Raw genomic sequence first — 15,154 nt, 5'->3', positions numbered from 1 at the left:
AAAGATAGTTCCATACAAAGGAGCTCCCATAGGCTGTCAGCTGATATTTCAACAGAAACACTTCAGGCCAGAAGGAATTGGCATGAAATATTCAAAGTAATGAAAAGCAAGTACCTAAAACCAACACTACTCTATCCAGTAAGGCTATACAATTAAAGGCGAAATAAAGAGTTTCTCAGACAAGAAAAAGCTAAAGGAGTTCATTGCCACCAAACCAGTATTATAAGAAATATTAAAGGGTCTTCTTTAAGAAGAAGAAAAAAAGAGGAACATAGTTATAAAGACTAACAGGGCAATAAATATGTACCTATCAATCACTACTTTAAATGTAAATGGATTCAATGCTCCAATCGAAAGACATAGGGTAGTTGAATGGATAAGCAACAAGACCCATATATATGCTGCCTACAAGAGATGCACTTCAGATAGAAAGATATATACAGTCTGAAAGTAAAGGATGGAAAAAGATATTTCATGCAAATGAAAACAACAAAAAAAGCTGAGTTAGCAATACTTATATCAGACAAAATAGATTTCTTTTTAAAAATCCTCACCAGAGGATATGCTCAGAGACAGGAAGGGAGATAGATAGATAGATAGATAGATAGATAGATAGATAGATAGATAAACATTGATGTGAGAAAGAAACATTGATCGGTTGACTTCCATACATGTCCTAACCAGGGATTGAACCCACAACCCAGGTATGTGCCCAGACTTGGAATCAAACCAGAAACGTTTTGGTGTATAAGACAACACTCAACCAACTGAGCCACTCCAGCTGGGCCAGACAAAATAGACTTTAAAACAAAGGCTATAATAAGAGACAAAGAAGGACATTTCATAATAATAAAGGATCAATCAAACAAGAGTATATAACACTTGTAAACATTTGTGCACCCAACGCAGGATCAAGTAAATAGAAAGGTAATAATGACAGATATAAAGGGACAGATCAGTTATAGTAGGAGACTTTAACACCCATTGAAATCAATGGATAGATCATCCAGACAGAAAAACAGTGGCTGTAAATGGTACATTATACCAGATGGATTTAACTTAATATTTTCAGAACATTTCATACCAAAGCAGCAGAATGTACATGGAATATTTTCTAGGATAGACCACATGTTAGGCTACAAAACAAGTCCCAATGCATTTAAGAAGGTTGAAATCATATTGAACATTTTCTCTATGCAACTAGAGCACAGTGGTATGAAACTAGAAATCAATTACAAGAAGAAAAATAAAAAACACACAAACACATGGAGGCTAAATAACATGCTACTAAACAATGAATAGGTTAACAATGAGATCAAGGAAGAACTCAAAAGATACCTGAGATAAATGATAATGAAAACACAATGACCCCAAATCTATGGGACACAGCCAATGCAGTTCTAAGAAGGAAATTCATAGCAATATAGACTTTCCTCAAGAAACAAGCAAAATCTCAAATAAACAATCTACCTTATACTCAAAGGAACTAGGAAAAGAACAACAAACCCCAAAGTAAGTAGAAGGAACAAATTATAAAGGGCAGATTGGGAATAATGAAATAGAATCCAAGAAACAATATAAAGGATAAATGAAACCAAGAGCTGACTCCTTGAAAACACGAACAAAATTTATAAATATTTAAGCAGTCTTACCAATAAAAAGAAGAGAGAACCCAAATAAATAAAATCAGAAATGAAAGATGACAACTGACACCATAAAAATATAAAAGGTTATAAGAAAATACTATGAACAATTATATGCCAACAAATTGGACAACCTGAAGAAATGGATAACTTCCCAGAAACACAATCTTCCAAGACTGAAGCAAAAAGAAACTCTGACCAGATTGATTACAACTAATGAAATCAAAGCAGTAATCAAAAATCTCCCAACAAACATAAGTCCTGGACCAAATGGTTTCATGGGTGAATTTTACCAAATATTCAAAGAAGAACTAACACCTATTTTTCTCAAAGTATTTCAAAAAATTGAAGAGGAGGAGGGAAGACTCCCAAGCTCCTTTTATAAAGCCAGCATTACCCTGATTCAAAAACCAGACAAATACTTTACAAAAGAGGAAATTATAGACCAATATCCCTCATGACCATAGATAAAAAATTAACAAAATATTAGCAAACCGAATTCAGCAATACATTAAATAGATTATACACCATGATCAAGTGGGATTTATTCCTGGGATGCAAGGTCAATTCAGTATCCACAAATTAATTAATGTGATACACTATATAAACAAAATGAAGGATAAAAATCATATGATCATATTAATAGATGCAGAAGAAGCATTTGACAAAATCCAACATCCATTTATAATAACTCTCAGCAAAGTGGGAATAGAGGAAACATACTTTAACATAATAAAGGCTATATATGACAGACCCATAGCCAACATCATACTCAACAGTGAAAAGCTAAAAGTGTTTCCTTAAAATAAAGAACAAGACAAGGATGTCCACTTTCATCACTTCTATTCAACATAGTATTGGAAGGCCTAGCTACAGCAATCAGATAAGAAAAAGAAAGAAAAGGCATCCAAATTGGAAAGGAAAAAATAAAACTGTCATTATTTGCAGATGACATGATACCATACATAAAAAAATCCAAAAGAGTCCACAAAAATAATATTAGAACTGATAAATTAATTCAGTAAAGTAATAAGACAAAAATTAATATACAGAAATTGGTTGCATTTTTATATGTCAACAATGAACTATCAGAGAATTGAAGCAAACAATCCCATTTAAAATTGCATCAGAAAAAAGAAATAAAATACCTAGCGATAAATTTAACCAAGGAGATAAAATACCTGTAATCAGAAAATTAAAAATCTTAAAGAGCCAAAACTGGTTTGGCTCAGTGGATAGAGCGTCGGCCTGCGGACTGAAAGGTCCCAGGTTCGATTCCGGTCAAAGGCATGTACCTGGGTTGCGGGCACATCCCCAGTAGGAGATGTGCAGGAGGCAGCTGATCGATGTTTCTCTCTCATAGATGTTTCTAATCCTCTATCTCTCTCCCTTCCTCTCTGTAAAAAATCAATAAAATATATTTTAAAAAATCTTGAAGAAAGAAATTAAGAAGATACAAATAAATGCAAGTATACATTGTTCTCATGGAAGAATTAGCATTGTTAAAATGTCCATACTACCCAAAGCAATCTGTAGATTTAATGCAATCCCTATTAAAATACCAGTAGCATTTTTTTTTTGCAAAACCAGAATAAATAATCCAAAAATTTATATTGAATCACAAAAAAAGACCCCAAATAGTTACAGCAACTTAGCAAAAGGACAAAATTGGAGGTATCACATTACCTGATATCAAGTTATACTGCCAGGTTATAGTTATCTTACTGCCTTGGAGAAAACATAGGCAGTAAACTCTCTGACATTGTTCTTAGTAATATTTTTTTCTGATTATTCTCCTTAGGCAAAAGAAACAAAAGAGACCCCAACCAGCATAGCTCAGCGTTGACCTATGAACCAAGAAGTCATGGTTTGACTCCCAGTTGGGGCACATGCCCAGGTTTTGGGCTCAGCCCCTAGTGTGAGGTATGCAGGAGGCAGCTGATCAATGATTCTCTCTCATCATTGATGCATCTCTCTCTCTCTCTCTCCTCTCCCTTTCTTGTTATTTAATCCACCCATCTGCTGATGGGCACTTAGGCTGTTTCCAAATCTTAACTATTGTAAATTGTGCTGCTATGAACATAGTGGTGCATGTATCCCTTCTAGTTGGTGTTTTTGGTTTCTTGGGATATATTCCCAGAAGTGGGATTAGTGGGCCAAATGGGAGTTCCATTTTTAACTTTTTAGGAAACTCCATACTGTCTTCCACAGTGGCTGCACCAGTTTGCATTCCCACCAGCAGTGCATGACGGTTCCTTTTTCTCCACATTCTTGCCAGCACTTGTCATTTGTTGATTTATTGATGATAGCCATTCTGACAGGTGTGACGTGGTACCTCATTGTTATTTTGTTTTGCATCTCTTGGATGATTCATGATCTTGAGCATGTTTTCATATGTCTCTTGGACTTCTGTATGCCCTCTTTCAAAAAGTGTCTACTTAGGTCCTTTGCTCATTTTTTGATTAGATCATTTATCTTCCTTTTGTTAAGTTGTATGAATTCTCTGTAAATTTTGGAGATTAAATCCTTATCTAAAATAGCATTGGTAAATATGTTCTTCCATGCAGTGGGCTTTCTTGTTGTTTTGTTGATGGTTTCTTTTGCTGTGTAGACGCTTTTTATTTTGATATAGTCCCATTTGTTTATTTTCTCCTTAGTCTCCATTGTCCTAAAAGCTGTGTTGGTAAAGATATTGCTATGACATATGTCTGATATTTTGCTGCCTATGGAGTCTTGTAGGATTTTTATGGTTTCTCGTCTTATATTTAAGTCCTTTAGCCATTTTGAGTTTGTTTTGTGTATGTTATAAGTTGGTGATCCTGTTTCATTTTTTTTTTTTTTGCCTGTATCTGACCAAATTTCCCAGCACCATTTATTGAAGAGACTTTCTTGACTCCATTGTATGTTCTTGCCTCCTTTGTAAAATATTAATTGAGCATAATGGCTTGAGTCAATTTATGGGTTCTCTGATCTGTTCCATTGGTCTATATGTCTGTTCTTGTGCCCATACTAGGCAGTTTTGAGAACCATGACTTGGTAATATAGCTTGATATCTGATATTGTGATCCCTCCATCTTTGTTCTTCTGTCTCAGGATTGCTGTGGCTATTCAGGGTCTTTTTAAAATTCCAGATGAATTTTTGGAGAGTTTGTTCTAGATCTTTTAAATATGCCATTGGTATTTTAATGGGAATTGCATTGAATCTGTATATTGCTTTGGGTTGCATGGACATTTTAATGATGTTGATTCTACCAATCCATGAACATGGTATGTTCTTCCATTTGTTTATGTCCTCCTCTCTGACTTTTTTCAATGCCCTGTAGTTTTCTGAGTACAGGTCTTTTACCTCCTTAGTTAAGCTTATTCCTAGGTATTTTCATTTTTTTATTGCAATGGTAAATGGGATTTTTTTTAAAGTTTCTCTTTCTGTGAGCTCATTATTGGTGTATAAAAAGGCCATAGATTTCTGGGTGTTAATTTTATATACTTCTACATTGCTGAATTCATTTATTAGGTCTAGTTGTTTTTTGATGGAGTCTTGGGGGTTTTCTATGTATAGTATCATGTCATCTATGAATAAGGACAGTTTTACTTCTTCTTTTCCACTTTGGATGCCTTTTATTTCTTCTTCTTGTCTGATCGCTATGGCTAGCACTTCCAGTACTATATCGAACACGAGTGTTGAAAGTGGGCATCCTTGTCTTATTCCTGTTCTTAGGGGAAATGGATTTAGTTTTTTTCCCCATTGAGTATGATGTTGCCTGTAGGTTTGTTATAAAAGGCTTTTATTATGTTGAGGTATGATCCCTCTATTCCCACTTTGCTGAAAGTTTTTAATCAAGAAAGGGTGTTGGATTTTGTCAAATGCTTTTTCTGCATCGATTGATATGATTATGTGATTTTTGTCTCTCAATTTGTTTATGTGATGTATCACATTTATTGATTTGCAGATATTGTATACCATCCTTGCATCCCTGAAATAAATCCCATTTGGTCATGAAAGAGGTGAAGTAACAACCGATGGTCATGGTGTATGACCTTCCTAATGTAATGCTGGATCTGATTTGCTAGAATTTTGTTGAGGATTTTAGCATCTATGTTCATTAAGGATATTGGCCTGTACTCTTTTTTTGCAGTGTCTTTGTTTTTGATTTAGGTTAATGCTGGCTTCATAGAAAGAGCTTGGGAGTGTGCCTTCCTCCTAAATTTTTTGGAATAGTCTGAGGAGGATAGTTTTTCTTTGAATGCTTAGTAGAACTCTCCTGTAACACTGTCCAGACCAGGACTTTTGTTTGCTGGAAGATTTTTGATCACTGCTTCAATTTCTTCAGTAGTTATCAGCCTATTCAAATTTTTTTATTCTTCCTGATTGAGTTTTGGGAGCTTGTGTTTTTCTAAGAATATGTCCATTTCTTCTAGGTTGTCCATTTTGTTGGAATAGAGTTGTTCATAGTATTTTTTCATAATTGTTTGTATTTCTGTGGGATCGGTTGTTACTTCACCTCTTTCATTTCTGATTTTGTTTATTTGGGTCCTCTCTCTTTGCCTTGTGACGAGCCTGTTTATCAATCTTGTTTATCCTTTTCAAAGAACTAGCTCTTGGTTTTGTTGATTTTTTATACTGTTTTTTTTTCTCTATATCATTTATTTCCACTCTGATCTTTATTATTTCCTTCCTTCTGCTTAGCTGGGTTTTTCTTATTGTTCTCTTTCTAACTCTTTGAGTTGTAGGGTTAAATAATTTCTTATCTTTTTTTTTTCTTGTTTTTTGAGGTAGGCCTGTGGAGCTATGAACTTCCCTCTCAAGACTGCTTTCACTGTGTCCCATAGATTTTGGATTGTTCTATTTTCATTGTCGTTTGTTACCAGGATGCTTTTTATTTCTTCTTTGATCTCTTTGGTAACCCAATCGCTGTTTAATAGCATGCTATTTAGCCTCCAAGTGTTTGATTTTTTTCATTGTTTTTAATGTAGTTGATTTCTAATTTTATGCCATTATGATCTGAGAAGATGCTTGATATGATTTCTATCTTCTTGAATTTGAAGAGACTTTTCCTGTGTCCCAATATGTGGTCTATCTTTGAAAATGACCCGTGTGCACTTGAGAAGAATGTATATTCTGTGGCTTTGAGGTGAAATGTTCTGTAGATGTCAATTAATTCCATCTGATCTAGTGAGTCATTTAGGATAGATGTTTCTTTGCTGATTTTTTGTTTAGAGGATTTACCCAGTGGTGTTAGTAGGGTATTAAAGTCCCCTACTATGACTGTATAGCTGTTGACCTCTCCCTTGATATCTTCCAGAAGTTTTCTTATGTATTTGGGTGCTCCTGTATTGAGTACATATATGTTTATCAGAGTTATATCTTCTTGATAAATTGCTCCCTTTAGTATTATGAAGTGGCATTTCTTATCTCTTGTTATGGCATTTACTTTGAGGTCTAATTTGTCAGATATAAGTATTGATACCCCAGCTTTTTTTTCATTTCCATTCGCTTGAAAATTTCTTTTTCCATCCCTTCACTATCAGTTTGTGTGAGTGCTTTGTTCTGAGGTGGGTCTCCTGTACACAGCAGATATATGGGTCATGGTTTCTCATCCATTCAGCTACCCTATGTCTTTTGATTGGGGCATTTAATCCATTTCCATTTAAAGTTATTATCGATAGTTACTTGTTTGTCGCCATTTTTATTATTTATGCCTGTGTTCCTTCTTCCCTTCCTATTTCTTCTTTTTATAGCAGTCCCTTTAGCTTTTCTTGCATTGCTGGTAATAAACTCCCTTAGTCCTTTTTTGTCTGTGAAGCTCCTGATTTCACCTTCAATTTTGATTGATAGCCTTGCTGGTTATAGTATTCTTGGATTCAGACCCTTGCTTTGCATGACTTTGTATATTTCATTCCATTCCCTTCTGGCCTGATGTGTTTCTGTTGAGAAATCAGTCCCTAGTCTGATGGGAGAATCCCTTATAGGTCACTTTCTGCCTCTCTCTGGCAGCCTTTAAGATCCTTACTTTGTCGTTGGTGTTTGCCAATTTAATTATAATGTGTCTTGGTGTTGGTCTTTTTGGGTTCACCTTGTTTGGGACTCTGTGAGCTTCTTGGACTTGTGTCGGTGTTTTCTTCCCAATATTAGGGAAGTTTTCTGCCATTATTTCTTCAAACAGGTTTTCTATTCCTTGTTCAGTTTCCTCTCCTTTTGTCACCCCATTATGCAGATGTTGTTTTGTTTTGTGTTGTCCCAAAGCTCCCTTAGGCTCTCCTCCTGTTTTTTAAGTTTTTTTTTTTTCCAGTTGCTGCTCTGCTTGGGTATTTTTTCCTACCTGTCTTCTGGCTCACTGATGCAGTCTTCCACTTCTTCTAGTCTTCTATTGATGCGTTCTATTGTATTCTTTATTGCAGCGATGTCATTCTTCATTTCTTTTTGGTTCTTCATTTCCTCTTGGTTTCTTACGCATGCTGTTAAATTTGTCTTCCATCCTTTTCAGCGTCCTTATGACCATTGTTCTGAATTCTTTCTCTGAAATATTGCTTGCCTCCATTTTGTTTACTTCCTTTTCTGGTGATTCCTCCTTTTCTTTCATATGGAGGCTGTTTCTTTGTCTCTCCATTTTCGCTCCTCTCAGGGTGTCTAGTTATGAAGTTCACTCTCTACTGCGTTGACTTAAAGGCACAAAATACAACATGACAAGACACAAGACAGAGGGCACCAAACACGAATGTATTCACGATACCGATAACCTCAAATAAAGGTGACCACCAGAGAAAAGAGAATTAGGGGAGAGAAAAGAGTGCAAAGATGATAATGAGAAAAGGAAAAAAGGTAAGCGAGAAAAAAAAGAGAAGAAAAAAGAAGGGGAGGAAGTATATGTATATGGGGAGAAAACTCAAAAAACCCGACAGCTAATCCAAAAAATGCAAACAACAAATACCCCACAAAGAAGGAGGGAAGCAGAATCTGAAGAGGCAGAGCTTATTTCCAGCATGTAAGGTCAAGGAATTGAATGAATGGGGAAATAGCCACAGTTCAGTATAGAGGAGGTAGAAAGAGAGTGGATGTATAAGAAGAAAAGTAAAAACCAAAATACAAAAAATTGAAACATATATATGAATATATATAAAAGAAAATTTGTATATATGTGTATAATTTTTCCCCTTTCTTTAGTCTATCTATGTATTCATCTATTTTTGGAAAAAGATAATAGAGAGTAGATAGGCCTGAGTTGGTCATTGAAACTAACGAAGTTATTAGTAGAAGAAGAGAACAAGCAAGGGGAGGAAAAACAGAAGCATAAAAAAAACAGAAAAAAAAACAAACTAATAAACAATCAAACAAACAAACAACAACAAGACAGGAAGAAAGAAAAAAAGGAAAAAAATTTGGCTAGTGAAGAAAGAGAAAAGAGAAGTGCGCATGGACTTGGAGCAGGGGAGAGGAAATTAGATATATGAGTAAGATCAATTTTTAACAGGGAGTAAAAAGAAATGGTAGAGAAAAACTAAAGCAGGAACAGGGTAAGAGAAACAGGATGAAAAAGGGGAAAAGTGAGGAAAAAAGTGTTGGCATAACGGAAAAATCGAGATAGAGTAAAATAATGCTAAAATAAAAATAAAAATAGAATGTAGAACACCAATCCAATAAAATTAAAATAAAATAAAGAAAAAAAATAAAACTTTAGAAAATGGTGAAATAATAGTAATAATAATTAAAAATAACAATATAATAATAAAAATGTAAAATAAAGTGAGAAAAAATTTTAGTTTCTTAAGTAAAAAATAAAAAAGTGAAGTAGTGAAGTTCATTCGCTTCAGAGGAGCTTCAATGACCCATGGGTTTAAGATCCTTCTCTACTGTTCTGCCTGGTATATCTGTTTCCTGTCAGGTAGTCAGTACAGTGTTGAAGTTCCCAGCCATCCACTGCTCCTCTGTGTCATAAGCCACAGCCTTGATTTCAAGCAGGTGGACTCGCTCTGCTCACTTTGTTTCTCTGCCTGCCTTCAGTTGTATTTGCACAAGCATCTATTTCTAACACAGCCCCTAGGTGGCAGTGTTTATGTATTAGTTTCTGGGACCAAATGGTCCCTCAATCCAGTCCCCTAGGGCTCCCTGGGGGTGTTTAGGTTCTTCCTTTCCCTGCTGCACTCAAGACTGGATTGGAGGGATGGACTGTCCCAGAGCTGGTTTCCTGCTCATTTCTCCCTATTCTTCTCCCCAGTTTCCACAAAAACCACCTTCCTCTGCAGTCTTGGTGAGTGTTTTTAATTGGAAGATCCATGTACTGGATTTAGCAAACAAAAGCAAGGAAGTAAAAAGGACAAAGCAACTGTGCTGCCTCGCATCTTTCTCCCCCCGTCACTGCACAGCCAATATAGAACTTCAAGCTGCCTTTCTGGGCACAGTCTCCCATGGCTGTGAGCTTAGATCTAGCGTCCTCCACTTCCAGCAGTCCTGTGGACCCCCTTCCACATTTGAGGGCTACACTGACCCCAAGGGCCACAGATTTAGTGCAGCACAGTGCTCCCTCTGGGATTCTAGTCCCAGCTGCATGTGTTTCTCCCTCCAGCCTGGACCCAGATCCCACCTCTCTCCAGGCGATCTGATACAGAGAACATTTTGATGGTTGCCAGATGGGAGGGGGAGGGAAGCTGGATGAAAAAGGTGAAGGGATTAAGAATTACAAATTGAAAGTTACAAAATAGTCAAGGGGATGTAAACTACAGCATAGGGTATATCCTATATAATAAAAGGCTAATATGCAAATTGACCAAACAGTGGAATGATGTGTACTATGATGTGTACTGACCACCAGAAGGCAAACGCTCAATACAGGAGCTGTTTTCTGGTGATCAGTGTGCACCCACAGGGGGAGTGCCACTCAGCCAGAAGCTGGGCTCACGGCTGGCAAGCACAGCGGTGGTGGCGGGAGCCTCTCCCACTTCCGTGGCAGAAGTAAGGATGTCAGGGAGCGGCCTAGCCATCAGTCAGACATCCCCTGAGGGCTCTTTGACTGTGAGAGGGTGCAGGTTGGGCTGAAGGACGCCTCTCCCACCCCCGCGAGTGCACGAATTTCGTGCACCAGGCCTCTAGTCAATACTACTGTAATAGTATGTATGGTGTACTAGAGTTATTGGGGGAATTACTTTGAAAGTTATATAAGTGTATAACCACTATGCTGCATATTTGAAACTAATATAACATTGAATGTCAGTTGTAATTGAAAGAAATTTAAAATTTAACATTTAATTTTTTTCCTAATACTTTGCATTTTTAATCATAATTATTTAATATCAAGAAAATGTAAACATTTTTTTCACCAAGTCATATGTTGATGCCACAAAATCCACTCTTATTTATTCCAATGAGGCATATAAATATTAACATTTTCTGTGTGGGCCATGATGGGAACAGGTTTGAGAACTGCTATGCATAATGCCTATTTGTGTCTTAAATTGTTTCTAACCTGCTTATCTGAGTGTCCTTCTAACAATATCTATGTTCATGTGTTTATATGTGTGTGAGTGTGCATGTTTAGGTGTATCTTGCAAATTTCCTAGGACAAATATATATTACTAGAGGTCCAGTACATGAATTCATGCACAGATGGGGTCCCTTGGCCTGGCAGCTACTGGGGCTGATGTGGGGGGTGGCCCAGCTGGGGTAGGGATCGTGGGATGTTGGCTGGCTGCCCCCCCCCCCCCCCCCAGGGCTTATCGGGTGGGTTCTCGCATTGAGTGTCTGCCCCCCTTGTGGTCAGTGTGTGTCATAGCTACCAGTTGACCAGTCGTTCAGTTGCTTAGGCTTTTATATATATAGACTAGAGGCCCGGTGCGTGAAAATTCGTGCACTCAGAGGGGGTGCATCTCTCAGCCCAGCCTGCATGCTCTCACAATCCGGGACCCCTTAGGGAGGGACCAAAAGGCCAGTCTAATCGCAGCATGGCTCCGGCTCCCCAGAGCCTCTGGGCAAGGTGAGGGACCAAGATTCCCAGATTGCAGCATGGCTCTGGTTCCCCAGAGCCTGCGGGTGGAGGGGAGGGACCAAGAGGCCAGTTCGATGGCAGCATGGCTCCGTTCCCACAGCTCCCTCCTGCCGACACACTGTGGGCAGCCAGGACCCAGGACAGACTCCCACCATGGGCCGCTGGGACCCAGGACCAACTCCCACTGTGCTGCCGGGACCCAGGACTGACTTCTGCCATGCTGGCCAGAACCCAGGACTGACTCCCGCCATGCCGCAGGGGTCCAGGACCCAGGACCGACTTCCACCACAGGTCACCGGGACCCAGGACTGAGTTCTGCCATGCCAGCCGGGACCCTAGCCTGGTGTTCGGTCATCCATCCAGACGTTTCGGTCATGATGGACCCCGGCTCTTTATATATTAGGATATTTAACATTGATTCAATTCCAGGAAATGTTCAAAGTGCTTTACAAATATAAACATACTTCATCATCACCACAAACCTATGAGTTAAATCCTTTTTATCTCCATTTTATAGATGAAACTGAGACAAAGCAGTAACTTGCTCAAAGTCACACTGCTAGTAATTGGTGGAGCTAAAGGAGGATTAATTAACTGTTCAATAAGCATTTTCTATTGTTATGTTCATTAAAAAGTAATATTGAATTGTTTAGAAAGTTTAATCTAGTTCAACTTCTTTGTTTATGTTTTATTAAAACTATTTATTTTTGAAACAAGCTTTTAAAACTTTTTTTTTTTAATTCTGGTAATAATGCTTATCCGAGATTAACCCACTTAATGCATTTTAAGTGTACAATGCAGTATTGTTAACTGTAGGCACGATGTTGTAGAGCAGCTCTCTGGAACTTATTCGTCTTCCAGCACTAAAACTTCATACCAATTGGATAACTCCCCATTTCCCCCTTCTTTGATTGTATGTTCCTGTTTACTCTGTTTCCCTATTCATTCCTGTGTTGTATGAATATTTTTCGCTTGTCATTATTACTGCAAGCATGGTGCAAATAGCCAAATGCTATTTATGCTTTGAAATATTAAGTGCTCACTTGTTACATTTGTATTAATAAAAATTGTGCATAATAAAAATTATAGAATACATTGAAAACTTCTCTCTCATAAAACACTACTATGAATGTAGCAAACTTCTCTAAAGGACTTGCATTTAAAAGGTCCATTAAGAACAAGAATTCTTTCTCTTTTCACAACCAGATACCCAGTAAATGGCTGAATTATGTATCATTGGCCTATTCCTCTACACAGACACAATACAGTTATGACAATGTATGCACTCGGGCAACCCAAACCCAAGAAATACCTGTGTACTGATGCAAATTGTTGATTATCTTCTGTAAGCGGCGCTTCTCAGGGCTGAATTTGAAAATGATGTCATAGTGATATAAGAATCTGAACAGGCGGTTATAGACGATTCCACTGCCTTCACATATCCCTTTAGCATAATGATCATGGGAACTAGAGAGAAAATGGAGATAATATCTCAATAGGTGACTGATAATGGCAAACAAATGTGGGGGTTTTTTGCCCTCCTGTCACTAACCTGTTCATCTGGCAGTTGGTCTCCCGGCTGAAAGTGCATTTCATGAGTGTGTCCAGGCTCATCAAGCTGATGTCCTCAAAGACCTCCAAAACTGATTCCTGGGCACCGCAAACCTTCTCCCATTTATCCTGACACAGGAAGTCAAGATCACCATCACCATCCAAGTGCCTTTATGTGACCCTGCCCTTATGATGTAAGGGAGACAACCCTAACCTAGCCAAAATTCGTACAAGCAAATCAGCTACATGTTTACTTAGCATCAGGAAGGGGGGGAAATGCACCCAGCTGGGTGAGAAAGAGCATGGAGCCAACCAGATGCCCAGTAAATGGCTGAATTAAGTATCGTTGGCCTTTCAGTGATTACCATAACTCTGCCTTAAAACAAACAAGATCCTAGTGAAACAGATAATCTCTGATACAAGACCCATAATTACAAGGAGTCTGCCCAGGGCTTCCTCCACCTTCAGCCCCCAAACTGTTAGGTTCCCTCACCCCATCGCTACTTCCAACCACCATAATTGTACTTAGAATAAACTTGGAACATTAAAAGTAAAAATACTCATAAGTCTAAATGTTTAAGTTCAGATCAACTGACATTTATTGAGTGACAATACCTATAGCTAGGTGCTAAGGATTTGGAGGCCACACAAAAAAAAGGCAAAGAGATGTTTTTAAAGTTTTTACCTAAGTGTCAACTGTTTAGTCACTTGCTATCACCCTGAATGATGTAAGTTTTATCGAGTACAGAAGTGAGTTTAGAAGAAAGGAGGAGAACCAAGGGGAGGCTCAACGCTGGAGGCACTTTGGCACAATTCAGCAGAAGGAAGAGCTGTGAGAGGAATCTCAGGAAAATGTGGGACTGAGAAGTGAAGGAGACAGAAATGGTTGATTGAAATGATGATAAAATCAAAGGCCACCACTGGCTGGTATGAAATTGTGAGCCAAGCTGCATAGCACCAGAATCTGAAGAGCATGCCCCCTCTCACTCTAACCTGCGCCGCAAGTTCTCTGCCTCGACTGGTACTTACTTACTTTCACCACAGTCCCAGCAGACTGGAGGGAAAATCCGCTTCTCTGAGCTTAGCTGAGAACCAAGCCAATCAGTGGTTCTCTCGTGCAGAAAGGGATAGACTTGCAGATGAAGGTGGAAGAAAACTTTGGCTTTGTTTGTCGGGTTGGAAGTATTTCCGATGAAACTGTTTTAGTACATTACTAGTCTGATTTTTAAATAAGTACAATTTAAAAGTGTATCATTCACACCTGGAGTTTATGAACAGAAGTCATTTATAAACCAGGGACTGCCCATAGGAACAGTCCTCTGCATCCTTCTCATACCCCTTTGGAAGGGTGCAGATCAGCTCCTAATGATTCTCCATGAGGAAACTCACATCTGTAACTTTAATGTAGACACTTATCATTTGCCAGGTCATTTATGGCTATCAGATAAGTCCATTCCAACCTCCAAACATTTGTTCATACTAACCTAACTCACTCTGCCTAAGTTTCCTCATCCATATTATTCACATATTCAAGTCCAGCTCAGATTTCATGATAAATGTGAGTCTCCTCTGAATTTGAAGCAATTATAGCTACTCCAGATTTCCTTACCTGTCATCTACAGCATTTACCATTGGAATCTTACTACTTCGATTTACTGCCATAGGATCTCAAAATATATCTAAGACAGACAACCAGATCTTTCTCTTTTTTATCACCCCAAAAACATAGCAAAGTCTTACATAGACACCTATTGCTTAGAGGGTACTTGTGCATTGGGTGATTTCTAGAAATCATCCCCCTTTGATTTTCACTACCCACTACACATATGTCTAATCCATTTCCTGTTGGAAGTATTTTGCAACACATCAGAACACTTTTTTTTCTTTTGTATTGATTTTTTACAGAGAGGAAGGGAGAGGGATAGAGAGTTAGAAACATTGATGAGAGAGAAACATCCATTAGCTGCCTCCTGCACACCCACT

General features: G+C 38.1%; 1 protein-coding gene across 1 annotated transcript in view; it reads right to left on the bottom strand.

Annotated features, from left to right (window-relative positions):
- Positions 1-15,154, bottom strand: part of CYP4X1 (cytochrome P450 family 4 subfamily X member 1) — a 46,654-nt gene that overhangs the window by 19,013 nt on the left and 12,487 nt on the right. Inside the window, exons 5-6 of the mRNA XM_070405062.1 lie at positions 13,173-13,300; positions 12,933-13,087 (exon numbers count right to left, since the gene is read on the bottom strand). Coding sequence (XP_070261163.1) covers positions 12,933-13,087; positions 13,173-13,300 — 283 coding nt within the window. The remainder of the gene's footprint in view (positions 1-12,932; positions 13,088-13,172; positions 13,301-15,154) is intronic.

The sequence above is a fragment of the Myotis yumanensis genome, unplaced genomic scaffold (assembly GCF_028538775.1).
Source record: "Myotis yumanensis isolate MYYU_CA2020_CCGP unplaced genomic scaffold, mMyoYum1.0.hap1 SCAF_2, whole genome shotgun sequence".
In the NCBI taxonomy this organism is placed as follows: domain Eukaryota; kingdom Metazoa; phylum Chordata; class Mammalia; order Chiroptera; family Vespertilionidae; genus Myotis; species Myotis yumanensis.
This window is presented reverse-complemented; position numbering and strand designations above follow the sequence as displayed.